A 15,638-nucleotide genomic window follows, 5' to 3' on the forward strand; every position below is an offset into this window, starting at 1 on the left:
TCACATTGTTTATATATTCACTAATTTTCTCATTGGAAGAACATTAAATATTTAAACATAACTGCAGTCTCTGAGTGGTCAATTTCATGGAACAATTTATCATCTATTTAGGGCTTGAAATGTTTATTGGGGAATAAATTGGTCCACGCACACCTAAAGTCCCAACGACTTGCTACACTGCCAGCGGAGAGAGAATAAACTGTCGTGTATTGATTTCCTTTGAAGTTCATTGGAGGCGTTTCCCTGACTTGGCTAGTAGCTGCTGACCAATAGTTGGACAGGAATTCTAAAACAAAAGGTATTCTGCCGTCTGACTCCAGATTGGGAGAGTATAAAATCCATGACGGAGAATCACATTGAATGACTATCAGAGTGAATCTATAAGAAGTTTATTAACAATGGCTTACTTCTTCCTTTGGGTCTTTCTATTCTTTATTTGTGACAAGGTTCTCTTTGGGAACACATGGTAAGGACGCATTTATGAATTACTAAATAATTATAGTTGTAATGAAAACATAACTGGTCTTGTTAATGTAAAATGCGTAATTTGTATTCCATTTACGTTCCATAGGGCAATGAACAACCTGCTGATGACTGGACCTAAGGTAAAGCTATGGTTTTCACATCTTTGCAATATGTTTGATAAAACAACTCTTTTAAAGTCGAAAGAAGTACTAAAACCTAGCAAACATTCAATCAAAATGTAACCGTTTTCTGTTAAAAAAGTTTTACTAAATTAATTTCAATTTAAAACTTCAATAAAATTAACAATCTCCTTTTATTTCCTATTAGGCGTATCTTACTTATGCAAGCAGTGTACAGGTTGGTGCGCAGAGCGGGATACAGGAGTGCAAACATCAGTTTGCATGGGACAGGTGGAATTGTCCGGACAGCGCATTGCAACTTTCTACACATAAGGGATTTAGAAGTGGTAAGATACTCTCCAAAATGTATATTTTTTAGAAAATGTAAATATGAAGCTGATTTATATCGTGTACTCTTTTAGCAACGAGAGAGACGTCATTTGTCCATGCAATAAGCGCAGCCGGAGTTATGTACACTTTAACCAGAAACTGCAGTCTCGGAGACCTTGCCGACTGTGGATGTGACAGTTCAAGGAACGGCAAAATCGGTACGAATATTAGGCTATTTATGACTTCATAAACTTATAGTTATTGACCTATCCTTGTAAAATAAACATTACAATTGTTGATTTAATGATAGAAATGTTAACAAAACAAGAAACATTATTTGAGTCTTTTTTTTTACTAAGATCTTATTTTCTATTTCAGGGGGTCGTGGTTGGATTTGGGGAGGCTGTAGCGACAATGTGGAATTCGGAGAGAGAATTTCAAAACAATATGTGGATGCGCTGGAGACAGGTCAAGACTCTCGAGCTGCAGTTAATCTGCACAATAATGAAGCTGGCCGTTTGGTAAGTCAAACGATAAATCTAGACAGCTTATTGTTTAATCATATAGCATACAAATGTACAACAATTTGTGTTTTAGGCTGTAAAGGCGACAATGAAGAGAATCTGTAGGTGCCATGGTATGTCAGAAAGTTGCTCAATGCAAACATGTTGGATGCAACTGTCTGACTTCCGTGAGATCGGCAATTACTTGAAAGTAAAGCACGACCAGGCTCAAAAACTGGAACTTGACAAGAGACGAATGCGCGCGGGAAACAGCGCCGACAATCGCATGGCCATGGCAGACGCGTTCAACTCCATAGCCCGGACAGACCTCATATACCTGGAGGATTCACCAGATTACTGTGCCAAGAATCTAAGCCTTGGGCTTCTGGGCACCGAGGGTCGTGAATGCGTGCAACACGGAGAAAGTCTTACCCAGTGGGAAAGGCGCAGCTGCCGCAGACTGTGTCATGAGTGCGGTTTGCGCGTGGAAGAGAGGCGCACCGAGGTTGTAAGCAGTTGTAATTGCAAGTTTCACTGGTGTTGCACAGTAAAGTGCGAGAACTGCTCACAGGTCACTGTCAAACATGTGTGCGCACGTAGACACGGCAATCACGGACAGCAAAGGCGTAGACTTCGAGGACCAAAATAAAACTGCAAAAATAATATTTTATTGAGAGGACACCCATACATGCACTTTTTAATATTTGTGATTTCTGTACAGATTCATTTATATATTAAAGTATTATTATGAAATTAAACAAGTGAATTTGTTGTGGTCTCGTTTACTTCTAGACTATATGTCAATATGTTATGGAAGTGAAAGAAAATGAAACTGAAATGGAGTGAAATAAAAAGTTATAAAGTCATAATAGTTAGCATATAAAAAGTATCACATTGTATATAAATTATATACATAAATAAAACTTTATTTAACAAAGATCAAATCTATCTATCTATCTATCTATCTATCTATCTATCTATCTATCTATCTATCTATCTATCTATCTATCTATCTATCTATCTATCTATCTATCTATCTATCTATCTATCATCTATCTATCTATCTATCTATCTATCTATCTATCTATCTATCTATCTATCTATCCCTAGTAATGACTCATTTGAGCGCTGTATTCCAGACACGCGACACTAAAAAAGCCCTTGAATAAATGATCGGGTCTCAATTAGTAGAACATAGTGCAGGGCGTTTATTTAATGAATAGGCCTAGTCTTAAAGGGATTAACTTTATGTCACACTTGGCCCATCGCCTTGGGCGCCTCTTTTGCCTGGACCCCGGTGCACTTTGATATGCGTACAGAATGCTGCCCTGGGTAGCAAAAGTGCAGACAAAGCCCGTAGGAAACACAGCCGTGCTGAAGGTGTTTGGCATGTTAATCCGCTGTGTTGGTGTATATAATCACACCTGCGGAAGTCACTGCGATGCATGTAAATAAATCAAAGGCAAGCTTCCAAATTCAATTATTTGTCACTTACGAGGGAACCAACGAGATATTAAGATCGTCTGGTTCAGCGTCACAACAACCTCTCATAAAGTGAATGCGCACTATGTTTGTGTCTTAATGATGGCATTTGTTTTTCATAAGCTTTTCATTAGATTGTACCCTTAGTTTGGCTTTTACTATAATGCTTAGTCAATTTGCTCAGTGGGAAAGGTCATAAATCTGCCAAAGTGTCTGGCCTGATGAATGATGGGATATTGGCTCCAATGGGGGTCTCGGCACAGAAGGGGGGTGGGGAGGGTGGGCTCTTAATAGACTGAACTGAAGTATGTCAAATAAAGTTATTTTATTTTGTTTCTCTTTGCTAGAAAAAAAGTGACTGACTTTAGTGAGGTAATAAAATAATGCAAACAATAAAGCATAGTCACAAATGCATGTACTACAATACTGATTTTCACTGAACACCAGGCTACTGCTTAAAATGAAAGACGATATAAATACATTTATAAAACTTACCTCCAATCAACAGAAAATGGTTTTGTTAAATACTCCCTCACTAAAGAAAGCTCATTTGCCTTTCAGGATGTTGTTTTCCCAGGCCACCCTGCTGTGCTCTGATGAATAAGAGACAAAGTGGCCATCCCCTCAAATACTGTACCATGTTGTTGTCATCTCAGCCATGACCCCCAATCCCATCCCCTCCTTGTATCTTATTTTACTAACCTTTCATATGGATAGAATCGGGTTGTAATCTCAGTCGAGCCCTTCTGTTTACCCACTTCAAAACCCCAGCACTAACAGTGATCCCAGTCTGTTCCACTCCACAAAAGACCTATTTCCTTTTAGCCTAAAGATTCCACTTGCGCATGACAAAGACCAGGAATGCCATGTTTCTTCATCAGAAGGTCTGTTCTGACACATGTGATGACTCTGCCTTAGTTTGATTATATCAGTAATTTGATCATGTTTTATAGTTAGATTGTGGTCATTCGGTCTACTTTACAATTATGTGTATTGCTGTCTATGCTTGGTAAAACAGAAGCACGTGTTTTTAAATCACAAACATTAAACTAGCACCTTAAAAAAAGAACAAAACAAAAGTAAAATGACTACATACAGTACATCACTAAGATATGGCTGACCATAAATGGTGAAAAATAAGGTCACATGATCATTAAGATATTTTTAACACCTAAATCTTGCTACAACAAAAGTCCCTTCTGCTTTTTACAGGCTATATGCAAGGTGGAAGTTTTTTGCAAAGCACCCTGGGGAAGCAACAACTTCACCATGGCAGTCCTGCTGGCCTGCGGTTGACTGATGAGTGCCTTCATCTCTCTCACCTTGGTGTTAGATTACATGCTGTTCTCTTCTCAAAAGGAATGTTTCCTTTTTCTGTGTTTGTAAAATACAATGTATAACAGGCGAATGGATGGAAGTCAATTTACTGCAACTGTAAACTTTTATTTACATGCAACTATGGTCCACCTTTTTTGTCATGCTATAAAACATGCACCCTTACCATGCTCATTGTGTATGACGTTGTGTGCAATGCAGCTTTGGCTTAAAATGACACTTAATGTTACTTCTTTGACTTGCATGTCTTTGGTGATGAGGCACTTCCTCTCTACAACGTTACAGGAAATACAGATAGCTGTGTTTCTTTATGGTCATCAACAACTTCGTGAATAGTCGTTCTCATCAAAGTCATACTGTGGCGTAAGTCATATCTGCTTCATTTTTCAGTTGTAAAAGTCGACTTTCTATCTATTGCAAAAACAGGTTTTATAACCACAATGAGTTCTGATCTACCATCCAAGTCAGAGGTGATGGGCTGGAACTCTGCAAGCCTGGCTGACTATCTTAAAAGAGTGAGTATGGCTTTCCTATCATACATTCCTAGTGCACATTTAATGACATGCATTTAGTTAGAAGAAACGAATGATATGAGGATTTATAATTTATCTCTCATGTTTTGTTAATACTGACTTTTCTACCTTTATGAGTATTTTAGTATTTTATTTTAAACTCTTTGGGGCCGTTTCCCGGATAGGGATTAAACTAGTCCTAGACTAAAATAAATGTAAGAGCTGTCCAAACTGAAAATAACTTGCACTGACATATCTCAAAATATAACAGGGACCTTTGTTTTGCCTCAAAATGCACACAAGTAATGTTTTTAGTAAGGCATGTTTGTTAAAACTAGTTTTATTTCCTAATTAAACTAAGGCCTAGTCCTGAATTAAGCTAATCCTTGTCCGGGAAACCACCCCTTTGCCCTTTAACTTTATCAAAGCCTAATAGATAATTGTTTAACTGTTTAGCAAATTTTTCACTGTTTCTCTTTAGCTTCAAGTGTGGTTAATAAACTGTCATGCAGTTTGGGTTTTTGTGTGCCCCTTTAAAGGTACAGTTGTAGCGCCCCTTTAAGGGGGCAGTTGCAGCTTTCTTTAGGGGTCAACTGTGGTGCCCTTGAGCAAGGCCCCTTACCGTAATTGCTCTCCGGGTACTGGGATAGTTGCTTACTGCTCCGGGTGTGTGTTCACAACTTGCAGTGTGTGTGTTCACTACTCACTAGGATGGGTTAAATGCAGAGGTCACATTTTGAGTATGCATTGCATACTTGACACGTTTGCCACTTTCAGTTTCAACTGGCTGATAGTCTATTTTGGGCCAAAAGCACTCTGGTGAAGTGCACAAAAACATATTTATTAAAATGAATCAAGATCTAAATCTTTTGCATCAGTAATGGATAGGAAATACCTGGTTTGCAAAGTTATGTTGAATAAACATGCTGTAACACAAGAAAGAGAGAACTGTTTAAGACTGAGCTAAAATATGAAGTGTGACCACGGGTTTGCTTTCACACATATTTTATCAGATGAGACTGGCGGGGTGTGACAAAGTAGTGAAGAAAAGTAACATGACTGGCGCAAGATTTTTGGTAAGTCCAGTCGCCTTTTGACACACACAATAAAATGATTACATACATTTATACATACATAGGCCTACATATACTGAAGAACATTCTACCACAAAACAGGTTATTCCTATTTGTGTCTTGTTTCAGAACATGTCTGATAAAGATCTCAAGCAGTTTCCCACAGCACATATACCGTGAGTAACAAAATGATTCATTTTTTATTAAAATTAATTTATGCAAGAAATGTCTGACAGACAAAACGTGGTAACAAAGTACTTAAAAGTATAAAGTCAATCACCAGTATTTATTATAATGAAAATGTACGCAAGCCTCCAAACATGTGTAAAATAGATAGATACAATCATAACCCACCATACAACCAAAATACGGTATGCATACACCATACAATTAGGCTTATCTTCGTTTCTTTACTTTCAGATATATCACAAAGATCAGCAAAGATATTAATCAGAATAATAAACAAAGAAAAAACCTATTTCATCGGTAAGTTCATTTTCATGTCTGTAATATAAAACAGAGCTCTATTAAGAATGCTTTCTTATATTATTGTAAAACTTTTGCATTGCCCAGATCAGAACAACCGAAGCCTCCAAAGCAAGGTAATACTTTTGCAGCAAACAAAAATGTACTAGCCTGTTCAAAGAGCACGACTTAAAACACATTTTATGCTTTTATGACATTTAGAAGCTAATGCTGCCGCTTGGGATTCTGATGAATTTGTGAGTATCCTTATTTTTTCTTCTTAATGTAGACTCATCTATTTAGCTCGTTTTGAACTATAACTGTTTCGTTTTGTTTATAGGACCAGGAAGACAGTGACAGTGACTATGAGGAGCCAGATGTTAACACCTGTGAAGACAACTACATTTGTGCAGACCAATGTAATGAAGATGGATCCAGTGAGGATGACTATGAACCACCCCCCACCGAAAAGCCATTAGATATACCAAGTCACTTTCGTGTTGCCAAGCCTCTGGGCGACGGAGACTATTTGGGTAAATCATAATACCACTGTTATCATAAAATATAGTGCACAAATACAAGATGCATCAGTTTTGTATTTTGATGTGTGCCTGTGTGTAGACAGCGGCCCTTGTGCTTCCCGTGATCGGAATGCAAGGCCCACCACAGCCAACAAATCTGCATCCCTTCCAAAGGGGCTTAATGTATGTTATGACTATAAACATTTTGCTGTTTAATTAAAACGCTCTATATAATTTTAAGGTTAAGATTAATATGACTCTGTCTATTTACTTTTAGATATTTAAGCCTTCGGCACGACCAGATCCATCTCCACACAGGCCTATGCCTCCTTCCAGTAAATGTAAGCCTGTTTGATTTCAAGGCATCTCTGTATTTTTACAGCGTGATCTCTGACTGTGTATTTAAATAGCATTCACGGGGACTCCTGGCCCAGCTGTGCCAAAGGTGGATCGGAGTAAGAAACCCAGCTTTCCTTTTCCAGTCAAAAAAAGTTCCAACAAACCAGGTAAATCTTAATCCATCTAAACCATTTAAATACTAAACTTTACATATTAACATCATGTTTTTTTTTATCTCTGCAGCAAAAGGTCACATTGAAAAAAATACTAACAACTTACCAATGCCTCCCCCAGTGTCTGAAGCAAGGTACTTATCTTTATCAACAACTTACATGCCTGACAGCAATACATTACCTATTTTTATTATTCTGCAATCTTTCAACACAGATTTAACTTACCACCAAGCACAGAGTTTCCTCCCCCACCTCCAATGATGATGGGGCAGGTGAGGGCATTCACAAAAACAAATTTCACCCTTTAAACTGCAGTAAGACTATGCAACCACAAGATGACGCTGTTGTCCAATGCCGACCGTGTCTTATTTTTTTTAAAGGGAGCAAAACAAAAAGACATACTCTCCTTGTATATTCTTTCTTTTTTATCCCTCCTGTCATCACAGAACATACAAATGAATTGCCTAAGATGAAAAACAACACAATATAATTGTAATTTTGTTGTGCACACAGGACATGGATCCCCAGTGGTACGTGGGTCAAATGAGTCGTGGAGAAGCAGAAGTCTCCCTCAGACACGTAAATAAAGTGAGATCCTTTCATGTTTTGGTCATAAAATGTTTTCTTGTGTAGGCTACACACAATTTAAATAATCTTAATAAAATATATGCGATTACACTGACTGCACCTTCTAGATCTGTTTTGCACATTTTTTAGAATGTGTCAACAAATTAAATATGTATAACCCGGTATCCTTTCAGGATGGCGCTTTCTTAATAAGAGACAGCTCAAAGGGATGCACAGAGCAGCCATACACACTAATGGTGCTGTACCAGCACAAAGTGTACAACATCCAGATTCGTTTCCTTGGAAACAAGGATGGCTATTCCCTGGGCACTGGCATGAAAGGCGTTGAGGTAATGGGATCTGTTGATTCAGACACAAAATTTCTGTCATGGATGATGTGCTGATGAAAAATCACAATAATCTCAGAGTGTGGACTGAGTTGAGATTAGGCCCAATTTTACTGCTTCAGTTAACTTTCTTAACCAGTCAACTTCATGTGTCGCAGAATTTCGCCAGCGTTATGGATATTGTCACGCATCACATGAAGGCCCCACTAATTCTGATAGATGGAATGGACCGTGGAGCTGGACCTCAGCGACAGTGCTGTCTCATGTTCCCAGCTGGTTTTTGAGACAGACTGTAGAAAAGCAATCTACAATGCTGACTGGGTTCCAGTATTAAACAGACATGGAGATCAGTAGCAGTTTGTGATTAGATTGTAACAACTTTAATTTATTTAAACAGAATATTAGACCTAACAATGTACATATGCACTCAGCTTTGCATTAGTAAATCATATTCAGATTCTCTTTCAATATGGTTTTAAAACATTTCATACAATTATGCCATGCATATATTTTTTTCCAAAAGAAACTTTAATGCAATATGACTATAGGTTTAAACATGTCTTTCAAGTGCTTGCTTTTTCCTATTAGATTGTACCGTTAAAGTAACACAGCACATATTATAAATAAATCCACTCTACTAATTTACTTTGAGTTACACTTCTTCAAATATCTGAGCACTGCCACGCTTGGGTTTCCATGTCAGCCTGGTGACACACCAATATGTCAGGGTCTTTGAAGCACTCGGTCATGTTACACAGCAGCAGCTGGGTCTTCACTGAAAACAAAGAGTGTAGTGGTTGAACATACAACAACAAGACACTGAAAGTACAATAAAGCACTTTTATTCCATATGACTGAATGAAACATGACTAGTACAACAGGCTGTGTTTACTGTAACCAAAGTATAAAAATAGAAGCATTTGTTATGTTTTACTCAAACTTTTCTGCACCAGGAAACTCTTTTATTCTGTTATTCTGTTTTGCAATACGCAATCTGAAACAAAGCTTTAGCAGGTCATAATCTTATAAAAGGCCAAAAAATTAGACTATGTTGTTGTAAACTTTGCAAGTAACTGTAAATGTATATGACATTTATTCATGCTTATCTGGGATTAAAAAGTCTTTAAGACATAATAAAATACAATAATGACAGCCCTGGAGGAGTCTGGGAGGTTCTGAGTGCTGATATGTTTGTGTTAGTACTGGCGGCAGTCAGTCAGATTAAACTGTCATGGCAGAGATGCCACATTTTCCTAAAATGTGTTCAAGCAACAGCCATTCAAACGCTAACTAACGTATTAATGCCAAAATTGTAATTACAGGAACTTTCAAACTGCCAGCACATATCAGAATTTGTCAAGACATAAGCCTGTGGACTCTTCAAACCGTACACTGTCATTAATTTTATTAGGTTATTTTCCAAATCTTGTTTTAAATCTATAAAAGCAATATCCAAGAACTGATAGGTGCAACAGTCAACAAAGTAATGAAAAATATTAATCTTATCTTTACCTTCCAATTGGTCTATAAGTTCTGACATTAAATCCAGCTGTTTTAAAACATAATCCAGGACAGCTGTAGATGTATGTGCGTTGATGTTGGTTGCGTTTCCATCAAACTCCATCTTTTGTAGCACATAGACACACATTGTATTACATTATTATGCATAGATTATTAATAGAATATAGAGTATTATTTGGAATTTATAGACATGTATGTGCAACAAATTTTACAAGCATCATAAGGTTCAGCTAATTCTAATGGGTTTGTAAAAGGATTTAGCACTTGATCCAAATGTGTCAACAGAATAAATCTACATAAGCCAGAGAAAGTAAATAGTTCTCACTTGGATAATCTGCATAAGGAAACAACATCCCAAGAAGAATTAAATGATTCTAATCTAAGATCTAAGATATTTATCTGCTTTGAGTGCACTTTATGCCATTAATCTGCAGATAATCACATGTGCTCTAAACAAACCAATTCAATGAATATCTGTGCTTACCACTTTAAATAGGTTTAGGCCACTATTTTGCATCCAACAGATCAGATTTATAATAAGTGCACATTTGTTTTGTGGAAACATTTTATTGACATGTCAGGACAAAAAAATAATCTCAGATAACAAATACATATTGCACTGTGGCTAATTGAGTTACATATGCCTTTAAATAATCTATTGTTGAGTGTTATTCTGGTCTTCAGCAACAGGGTGAAATTCTTGATCTTTTCCAACTGTAGGGCCACAGATAACAGCTTTGCATTTTAGGAACTCATCCTCAAGACGACTCATAGATTCAGAAAGATCAGGGCTGGTGCGCAGGACGACCATATCATAGGCCATGCATGTCAACTTCACTAAGGGCAAGAACAATGATTATTAATGCAGGCAATCTTTCATTCTTATGACACGTGACATACTTTTAGATTTATGCGTACCTGAAATGTTCTCCATTTCCTCAGTCATTTTCTCCAAATGTTGGTTGAGCTGTAAACTCTCGCGATTAAAGTCTTCAGAAAATGTCACCTTTGAATTAGCGTCAGACATCTGAAAACCAGTAAACTAACCTTTTTTTACTTTTGAAAATAAAATTAACTTTTCAGTGCGATTTACAGACGACGGGAAGTAAAATGTAACCGTTTGTGATGGTTACTTGTTTAAAAAATATTGCTTGCCCAAATAAAACGAACGAATTAAAATAAATTTTTTATTGTAAAGGTATGTTTAATATGAAAATTATAATTAAAAAATTTAACCACATTACCTTCTTAAAGTAGAGAAATGCTGACAATTTTAAAAGTTCTTGTTTAATATCCACTGTTGGCAGTCACTCAGGTAATGCACGCGGATTTAACGGCTCTTTTGCGTGAACGCGCACACACTCGCCCTGAAATGACTTCTCTGGAGATACAAATTTGATTGACGTTTGGACCAGACCACTGTATCAATCTATTTTATTTTATTATTAATATTATATAAAAGCGTCTATTATTGTTACATGAGCACTTTCCTCTAAATTGTAAAAGTCTAAATTCAAGCTAAAGCCGAGAGAAAAATCTGTTAAAAATAAATAGAAAGGGGAAACTTGCATAGAAAGAAAAAGTACATAGACAAAATAAAATAAATAAAAGTAAAATAATATATTTTCTTAAATAGCCTAGGTTATACATAAACAGTAAAAAATGTTAATAAGGCAACAGAAACATAATAATAATAATAATAATAATAATAAAATGCATTTATGCCTTCAATTAAAATGTGCAATATTATAATATAATGAATAAATAATTTTTGTCAAATGAATATAAAGTGGTTGTAACAGAAAATTCCAGTGTGTCAGGCTGAATGCCTGCAGGTGATGGTGGTGCTGCTGGTTTGTGTGGAGAAAATTGGGTGGGTGGTGGGGCTGTCTTGGGAAGAGCCTGAACATGTGGAGGATTCCAATAAGGTGGGACTAAGGCGGTGCTACTTATGCATAAATAAAACAGGTGCAACAGGTGACAATGTTGATGAAGCAGTAGACAACAGGGTAGCACTCTGAGAGGACACAAGCCAGAGCACAACAGTAGGAAACAACTGAGAAGTCTTGAAAATATTCAACAAACCAACAGAACAAACGAATACGAGAATAAAACACCCTTTTAAAGCTACAAGTGGAGCACAGAGGATCACAAAGCAATGACGTCCTATGAATCTCAAGGTCAGTCTCCGACAAGATGTGGGCCTCAGTTTCCCAGTTTAGGACAAGAAGCTCCAGAACTGAATCTCTACAACGACAGCTACTATCCCCCTTCATCACTGCCGAGTCCACAGCGAACAAACCCTTCTTCTTATGAACTTGGAGACTATGCTGCCTCTTCACCTAACCCTTACCTGTGGTTCAACAGCCCAGGGATGAACAGCGCTCCCTATCTCCCAGGTGGAACCCCTGGCCCTGTGGGACCCCCATTCGTTCCCCAGCACTATGGCATGCAAAGGCCCTATCTGGGTCCTGGGGGTTCGGGTGGTCCAGGTGGTGATCTGGGCTGGTTCTCTATGCCATCTCAGGAGGATCTTATGAAGCTGGTTAGGCCACCTTATTCATACTCAGCTCTCATTGCCATGGCCATACATGGTGCGCCTGAACGTCGCCTGACTTTGAGTCAGATTTATCAGTATGTTGCTGATAATTTCCCTTTTTATAATAAGAGCAAGGCGGGATGGCAGAACTCTATTCGTCACAATCTTTCACTGAACGACTGTTTCAAAAAGGTTCCACGAGATGAGGATGATCCTGGTAAGTTCGTGCATCTCTGTGATTTGTATTTTTATTTTATTTAATAATATGTATATATATTTAAAACAAATAATAAATATTTAAAATAAACATAATAAGTTGTTCAAATAATGTTTGAAAGTAAGCATATTTAAACGTTTATGTCTTTTATTTCAAAGGTAAAGGTAACTACTGGACCCTAGATCCGAATTGTGAAAAAATGTTTGACAACGGCAACTTCAGGCGCAAGAGAAAAAGAAAGTCTGACAGTCTTCTTGAGAAGAGTGGCTCTGGGGGTAATCTCAGCCCTGAGTCAGGAGACAGCAATGGCAGGGGCAGCCCGAAAAATCAAGCTGACATTTCCAATTCTCCCGAAAAGGGTCCTTCACCAGCATCCACGGGTCCATCCCCATGCTTGAGCAACTTCCTGACTGAGATGTCTGGTGTAGCGGCTGGGTCTTTGGATATTGAAGGAGATCCCTTAAATCGCCCATTTTCCATCGGTCTTCCTTTGGATGGACCGCAGAGATCTTCACAACCGACATGTTTTGGCACCTACTCTCCCAGTTCTGCAATGTCTGAGTGGGCTTCACCTCTGCCCCCGCCGCCTTCCATCTCCCCAACATCTTCCCACTCCACTTTAGGTTACAGCGGTCCTGCTCTCGGGCAATATAATGGCCATTTCTACCCCGGTTTGAGCTCGACCGGTATTCTTTACTCACGGGAGGGCACAGAGGTGTAAATGAGGAAAAAGGTGACAGCAAAAATAGACTTTGATTGAATAATCAATCGACACCACAGAATTTGATGGCAAAAATAAGGACATTAATGTTTTCATGAAACTCTTTGTTTTCAAAAATCTCCCGGTAAGTCCTGTGGGTGAAAGAAAGAAATGAATTCCCACAGGAATGGCCTAGTCAGCATGAGATATGGCTGGCTGACACTATAAGGGCCCCTGCTACCAGCAGATCTGATATGAGACCATTTGCTGACATCGAGACATTCTGCACAGCTCTCTAATGCTTACTAACTCATGTTACCGATACCAAATTCAAAATCCTGAAATGAAATCGAACTGACTATTTCGGACAGAAACTCCAGTGAAACTGAATGCAGTAAAGCAGATTTTGATTTGCTCGCATTGTTACATGACACTATTGGTCTTTGTATTGTCAAAAACATTTCTGTATTTTGTGTATAGTTGTAAAGTTGAGAATATGTGAACGTTGGAGTGTATTTTATTGTGAGGGGATAAATGGCTTCTGTTTATTTTAAATAAAATATTTTTTAAAAGTGCTGGGTTTTAATGTTTTATTGAAATCTATTTATTACGAGGTGATAAATGCCATTTTCTTTTGTTTTTTTAATAAAAGATTTAAAACAGCATTCAATTGTAATGTTTTATTAGATGGTGATTGATTGTTGAACTGAATTTTTTTTTATTATAACACAGTCAAAAAAAATCCTTTATTTATATTAAAAGCAAACCCAGACTCAGACTCCAATGAAGTGTATATGAAAAACAGATGACCTTGTAAGAATCAGAACTTGTTTCACCAGGTCACTCTAACTGTCACTCCTTTACTCATCGTTGTACTATGAAGGCTACTGCTGAGCCCACAGTTTTTGGCAGTACTTCAGCCATATTTAAAAATTGTCAGCATTTGTATTAATGTGATGATGACATAGGATGATATGTTGTAAGATAGAACATAATAGCTGTTTGAGAGAGAGAGAGAGAGAGAGAGAGAGAGAGAGAGAGAGAGAGAGAGAGAGAGAGAGAGAGAGAGAGATCAATGTTTGCTTAGCAATCGGGATGTTCAACACAGCTAGTCAGTGACTGCTTAGCAGATCCATTCACTTTTTGATAAATTATTCATTCATTCTAAGCAGAAAAAGATAAAGGATTATTAAAGTTTATTTAAACGTATGTATGCTCAAATGCATTAACCATCAATTACGAAAAATAGTACCAAAACTAACACTATTGGCACAATAAGGGTGTTTTGGTTAACATAGTAAATGCATTAAATGAACATAACTGTAAAAAACTTTAACAGCTTTAATTAATCTGAATACTTTTACAGCTTAAATTAATCTGAATTCACGTTATTTTTAGTATTTAAAATTTACATTAAAAATATAGCTATAGTAGGCCTACTGTGCAAAAGTTTTAGGCCTCCATCACCAGGTTTGTTTGTTTTAGCAAAGTTTAATGACCATCCATATTTATTGTTCACTCTTTTTTAAGATACAAACAGAAAATACTGTAAATATGTACACAAAATTAAAAACGAAACAATTCAGGCATCAGTATTTTTCATCTTGAGCTTTTTTGAGGAGATTTAAGTCCTGAAGTAATTCGATTAGAATTAGAAATAAGGATTTAGCTGCCTGCTATTGCTCAAGTGGAAGGGGAGTTTACCCTAAATACTTGACACTTCAGCTTATACTTATTCTGTTTTAATACTACAAACACATTTCCTGTATTTTCTGGAGGTATTCTAATAAAGAGAGAAATAATTATATATAATCTCTATACAATTGCAAAAACAACACATAATGGTAGCATGGTGGCCTAAGACTTACTTACATTTTCTCACTAGAATTTGAAACAGCTTAATTTTTAGGTGTTATCAATTAAATTATTTTTTAAACATGTTTTTTTTTAGCTTAAATTTTTCACAAAAAAATTAGACAATTTAAGTTGACAAAAATGTATTTTAAGTGTTAGGAAAAGTGCCCATGCCCCATAAGGTAAAAGTGACATGTAAGACTAGTCTTGCATAATTAGTTCACTCCAAAAGGGGCTAGTATTGTCACTTAACTTTTGCTGTTGACTTCTCAATGTAACGACTGTTATGAAATAAATATTAGTATTAAGAAGTGTATACCCCATGCCATCTAATAAAAAAGTATGTACCCCGTATACCTGTGTATACCCCAAATCCAATAAAACTAAAAACATGATTCAGTATGATTATCTATGTTATTTGGTTTCTTTATACTTTGTATTTAACGAGACAAACTACAAAAACCTGATTTCTTTGCTATAAGACAAACTGAACTTTAAGGCCTGTTTCTGAGACCAGATTCTGTTTATGCCATATAACGCCCGGAGCCATTTCTGAAGCAGTGGTGCTGCGTGTAT

At 37.0% G+C, this 15,638-nt stretch overlaps 4 protein-coding genes across 5 annotated transcripts; 3 read left to right on the top strand and 1 right to left on the bottom strand.

Annotated features, from left to right (window-relative positions):
- Positions 1-292: 292 nt before the first annotated feature.
- wnt8-2 (protein Wnt-8a ORF2) lies at positions 293-2,105 on the top strand. The gene is made up of 6 exons (XM_065272131.1): positions 293-466; positions 572-605; positions 793-931; positions 1,007-1,132; positions 1,293-1,435; positions 1,512-2,105. The coding sequence occupies exons 1-6, from the start codon at positions 399-401 to the stop codon at positions 2,064-2,066; spliced, it is 1,065 nt and encodes a 354-aa protein (XP_065128203.1). The 5' UTR covers positions 293-398; the 3' UTR covers positions 2,067-2,105.
- Positions 2,106-4,223: 2,118 nt separating this feature from the next.
- lcp2b (lymphocyte cytosolic protein 2b) lies at positions 4,224-8,876 on the top strand. The gene is made up of 15 exons (XM_065270206.2): positions 4,224-4,749; positions 5,760-5,822; positions 5,949-5,995; positions 6,240-6,305; positions 6,393-6,421; positions 6,507-6,541; positions 6,625-6,817; positions 6,906-6,988; positions 7,083-7,146; positions 7,216-7,311; positions 7,388-7,451; positions 7,532-7,589; positions 7,831-7,905; positions 8,079-8,234; positions 8,390-8,876. Exons 1-15 carry the CDS (start codon positions 4,675-4,677, stop codon positions 8,513-8,515), a joined length of 1,230 nt encoding a protein of 409 aa, XP_065126278.1. The 5' UTR covers positions 4,224-4,674; the 3' UTR covers positions 8,516-8,876.
- Positions 8,877-10,406: 1,530 nt separating this feature from the next.
- syce3 (synaptonemal complex central element protein 3) lies at positions 10,407-11,108 on the bottom strand. 2 transcript variants are annotated; one of them, XM_065270225.1, is made up of 3 exons: positions 10,997-11,108; positions 10,671-10,779; positions 10,407-10,589 (listed from the first exon to the last, which is right to left on the bottom strand). In XM_065270225.1, the coding sequence occupies exons 2-3, from the start codon at positions 10,777-10,779 to the stop codon at positions 10,408-10,410; spliced, it is 291 nt and encodes a 96-aa protein (XP_065126297.1). In that variant the 5' UTR covers positions 10,997-11,108; the 3' UTR covers position 10,407. The 2 variants fall into 2 exon arrangements, with proteins under 2 accessions (XP_065126297.1, XP_065126288.1); XM_065270216.1 differs by having other exon boundaries at positions 10,671-10,794; positions 10,997-11,062.
- Positions 11,109-11,713: 605 nt separating this feature from the next.
- On the top strand, positions 11,714-13,783 carry foxi3b (forkhead box I3b). Its single transcript, XM_065270238.1, has 2 exons — positions 11,714-12,508; positions 12,667-13,783. Exons 1-2 carry the CDS (start codon positions 11,911-11,913, stop codon positions 13,227-13,229), a joined length of 1,161 nt encoding a protein of 386 aa, XP_065126310.1. The 5' UTR covers positions 11,714-11,910; the 3' UTR covers positions 13,230-13,783.
- The last annotated feature ends 1,855 nt before the right edge of the window (positions 13,784-15,638 follow it).

The sequence above is a fragment of the Paramisgurnus dabryanus genome, chromosome 16 (assembly GCF_030506205.2).
Source record: "Paramisgurnus dabryanus chromosome 16, PD_genome_1.1, whole genome shotgun sequence".
Lineage (NCBI taxonomy): Eukaryota > Metazoa > Chordata > Actinopteri > Cypriniformes > Cobitidae > Paramisgurnus > Paramisgurnus dabryanus.

Coding starts and splice junctions, on each gene's coding strand:
- foxi3b (XM_065270238.1), top strand. CDS start 11,911: ATGACGTCCTATGAATCTCAAGGTCAGTCTCCGACAAGATGTGGGCCT. Junction 12,509..12,666: donor ACGAGATGAGGATGATCCTG/GTAAGTTCGTGC, acceptor TTTATTTCAAAG/GTAAAGGTAACTACTGGACC.
- wnt8-2 (XM_065272131.1), top strand. CDS start 399: ATGGCTTACTTCTTCCTTTGGGTCTTTCTATTCTTTATTTGTGACAAG. Junction 606..792: donor TGCTGATGACTGGACCTAAG/GTAAAGCTATGG, acceptor ATTTCCTATTAG/GCGTATCTTACTTATGCAAG. Junction 932..1,006: donor ACATAAGGGATTTAGAAGTG/GTAAGATACTCT, acceptor GTACTCTTTTAG/CAACGAGAGAGACGTCATTT.
- lcp2b (XM_065270206.2), top strand. CDS start 4,675: ATGAGTTCTGATCTACCATCCAAGTCAGAGGTGATGGGCTGGAACTCT. Junction 6,542..6,624: donor CTTGGGATTCTGATGAATTT/GTGAGTATCCTT, acceptor TTTTGTTTATAG/GACCAGGAAGACAGTGACAG. Junction 7,590..7,830: donor CTCCAATGATGATGGGGCAG/GTGAGGGCATTC, acceptor TTGTGCACACAG/GACATGGATCCCCAGTGGTA.
- syce3 (XM_065270225.1), bottom strand. CDS start 10,779: ATGTCTGACGCTAATTCAAAGGTGACATTTTCTGAAGACTTTAATCGC. Junction 10,590..10,670: donor GGAAATGGAGAACATTTCAG/GTACGCATAAAT, acceptor TCTTGCCCTTAG/TGAAGTTGACATGCATGGCC.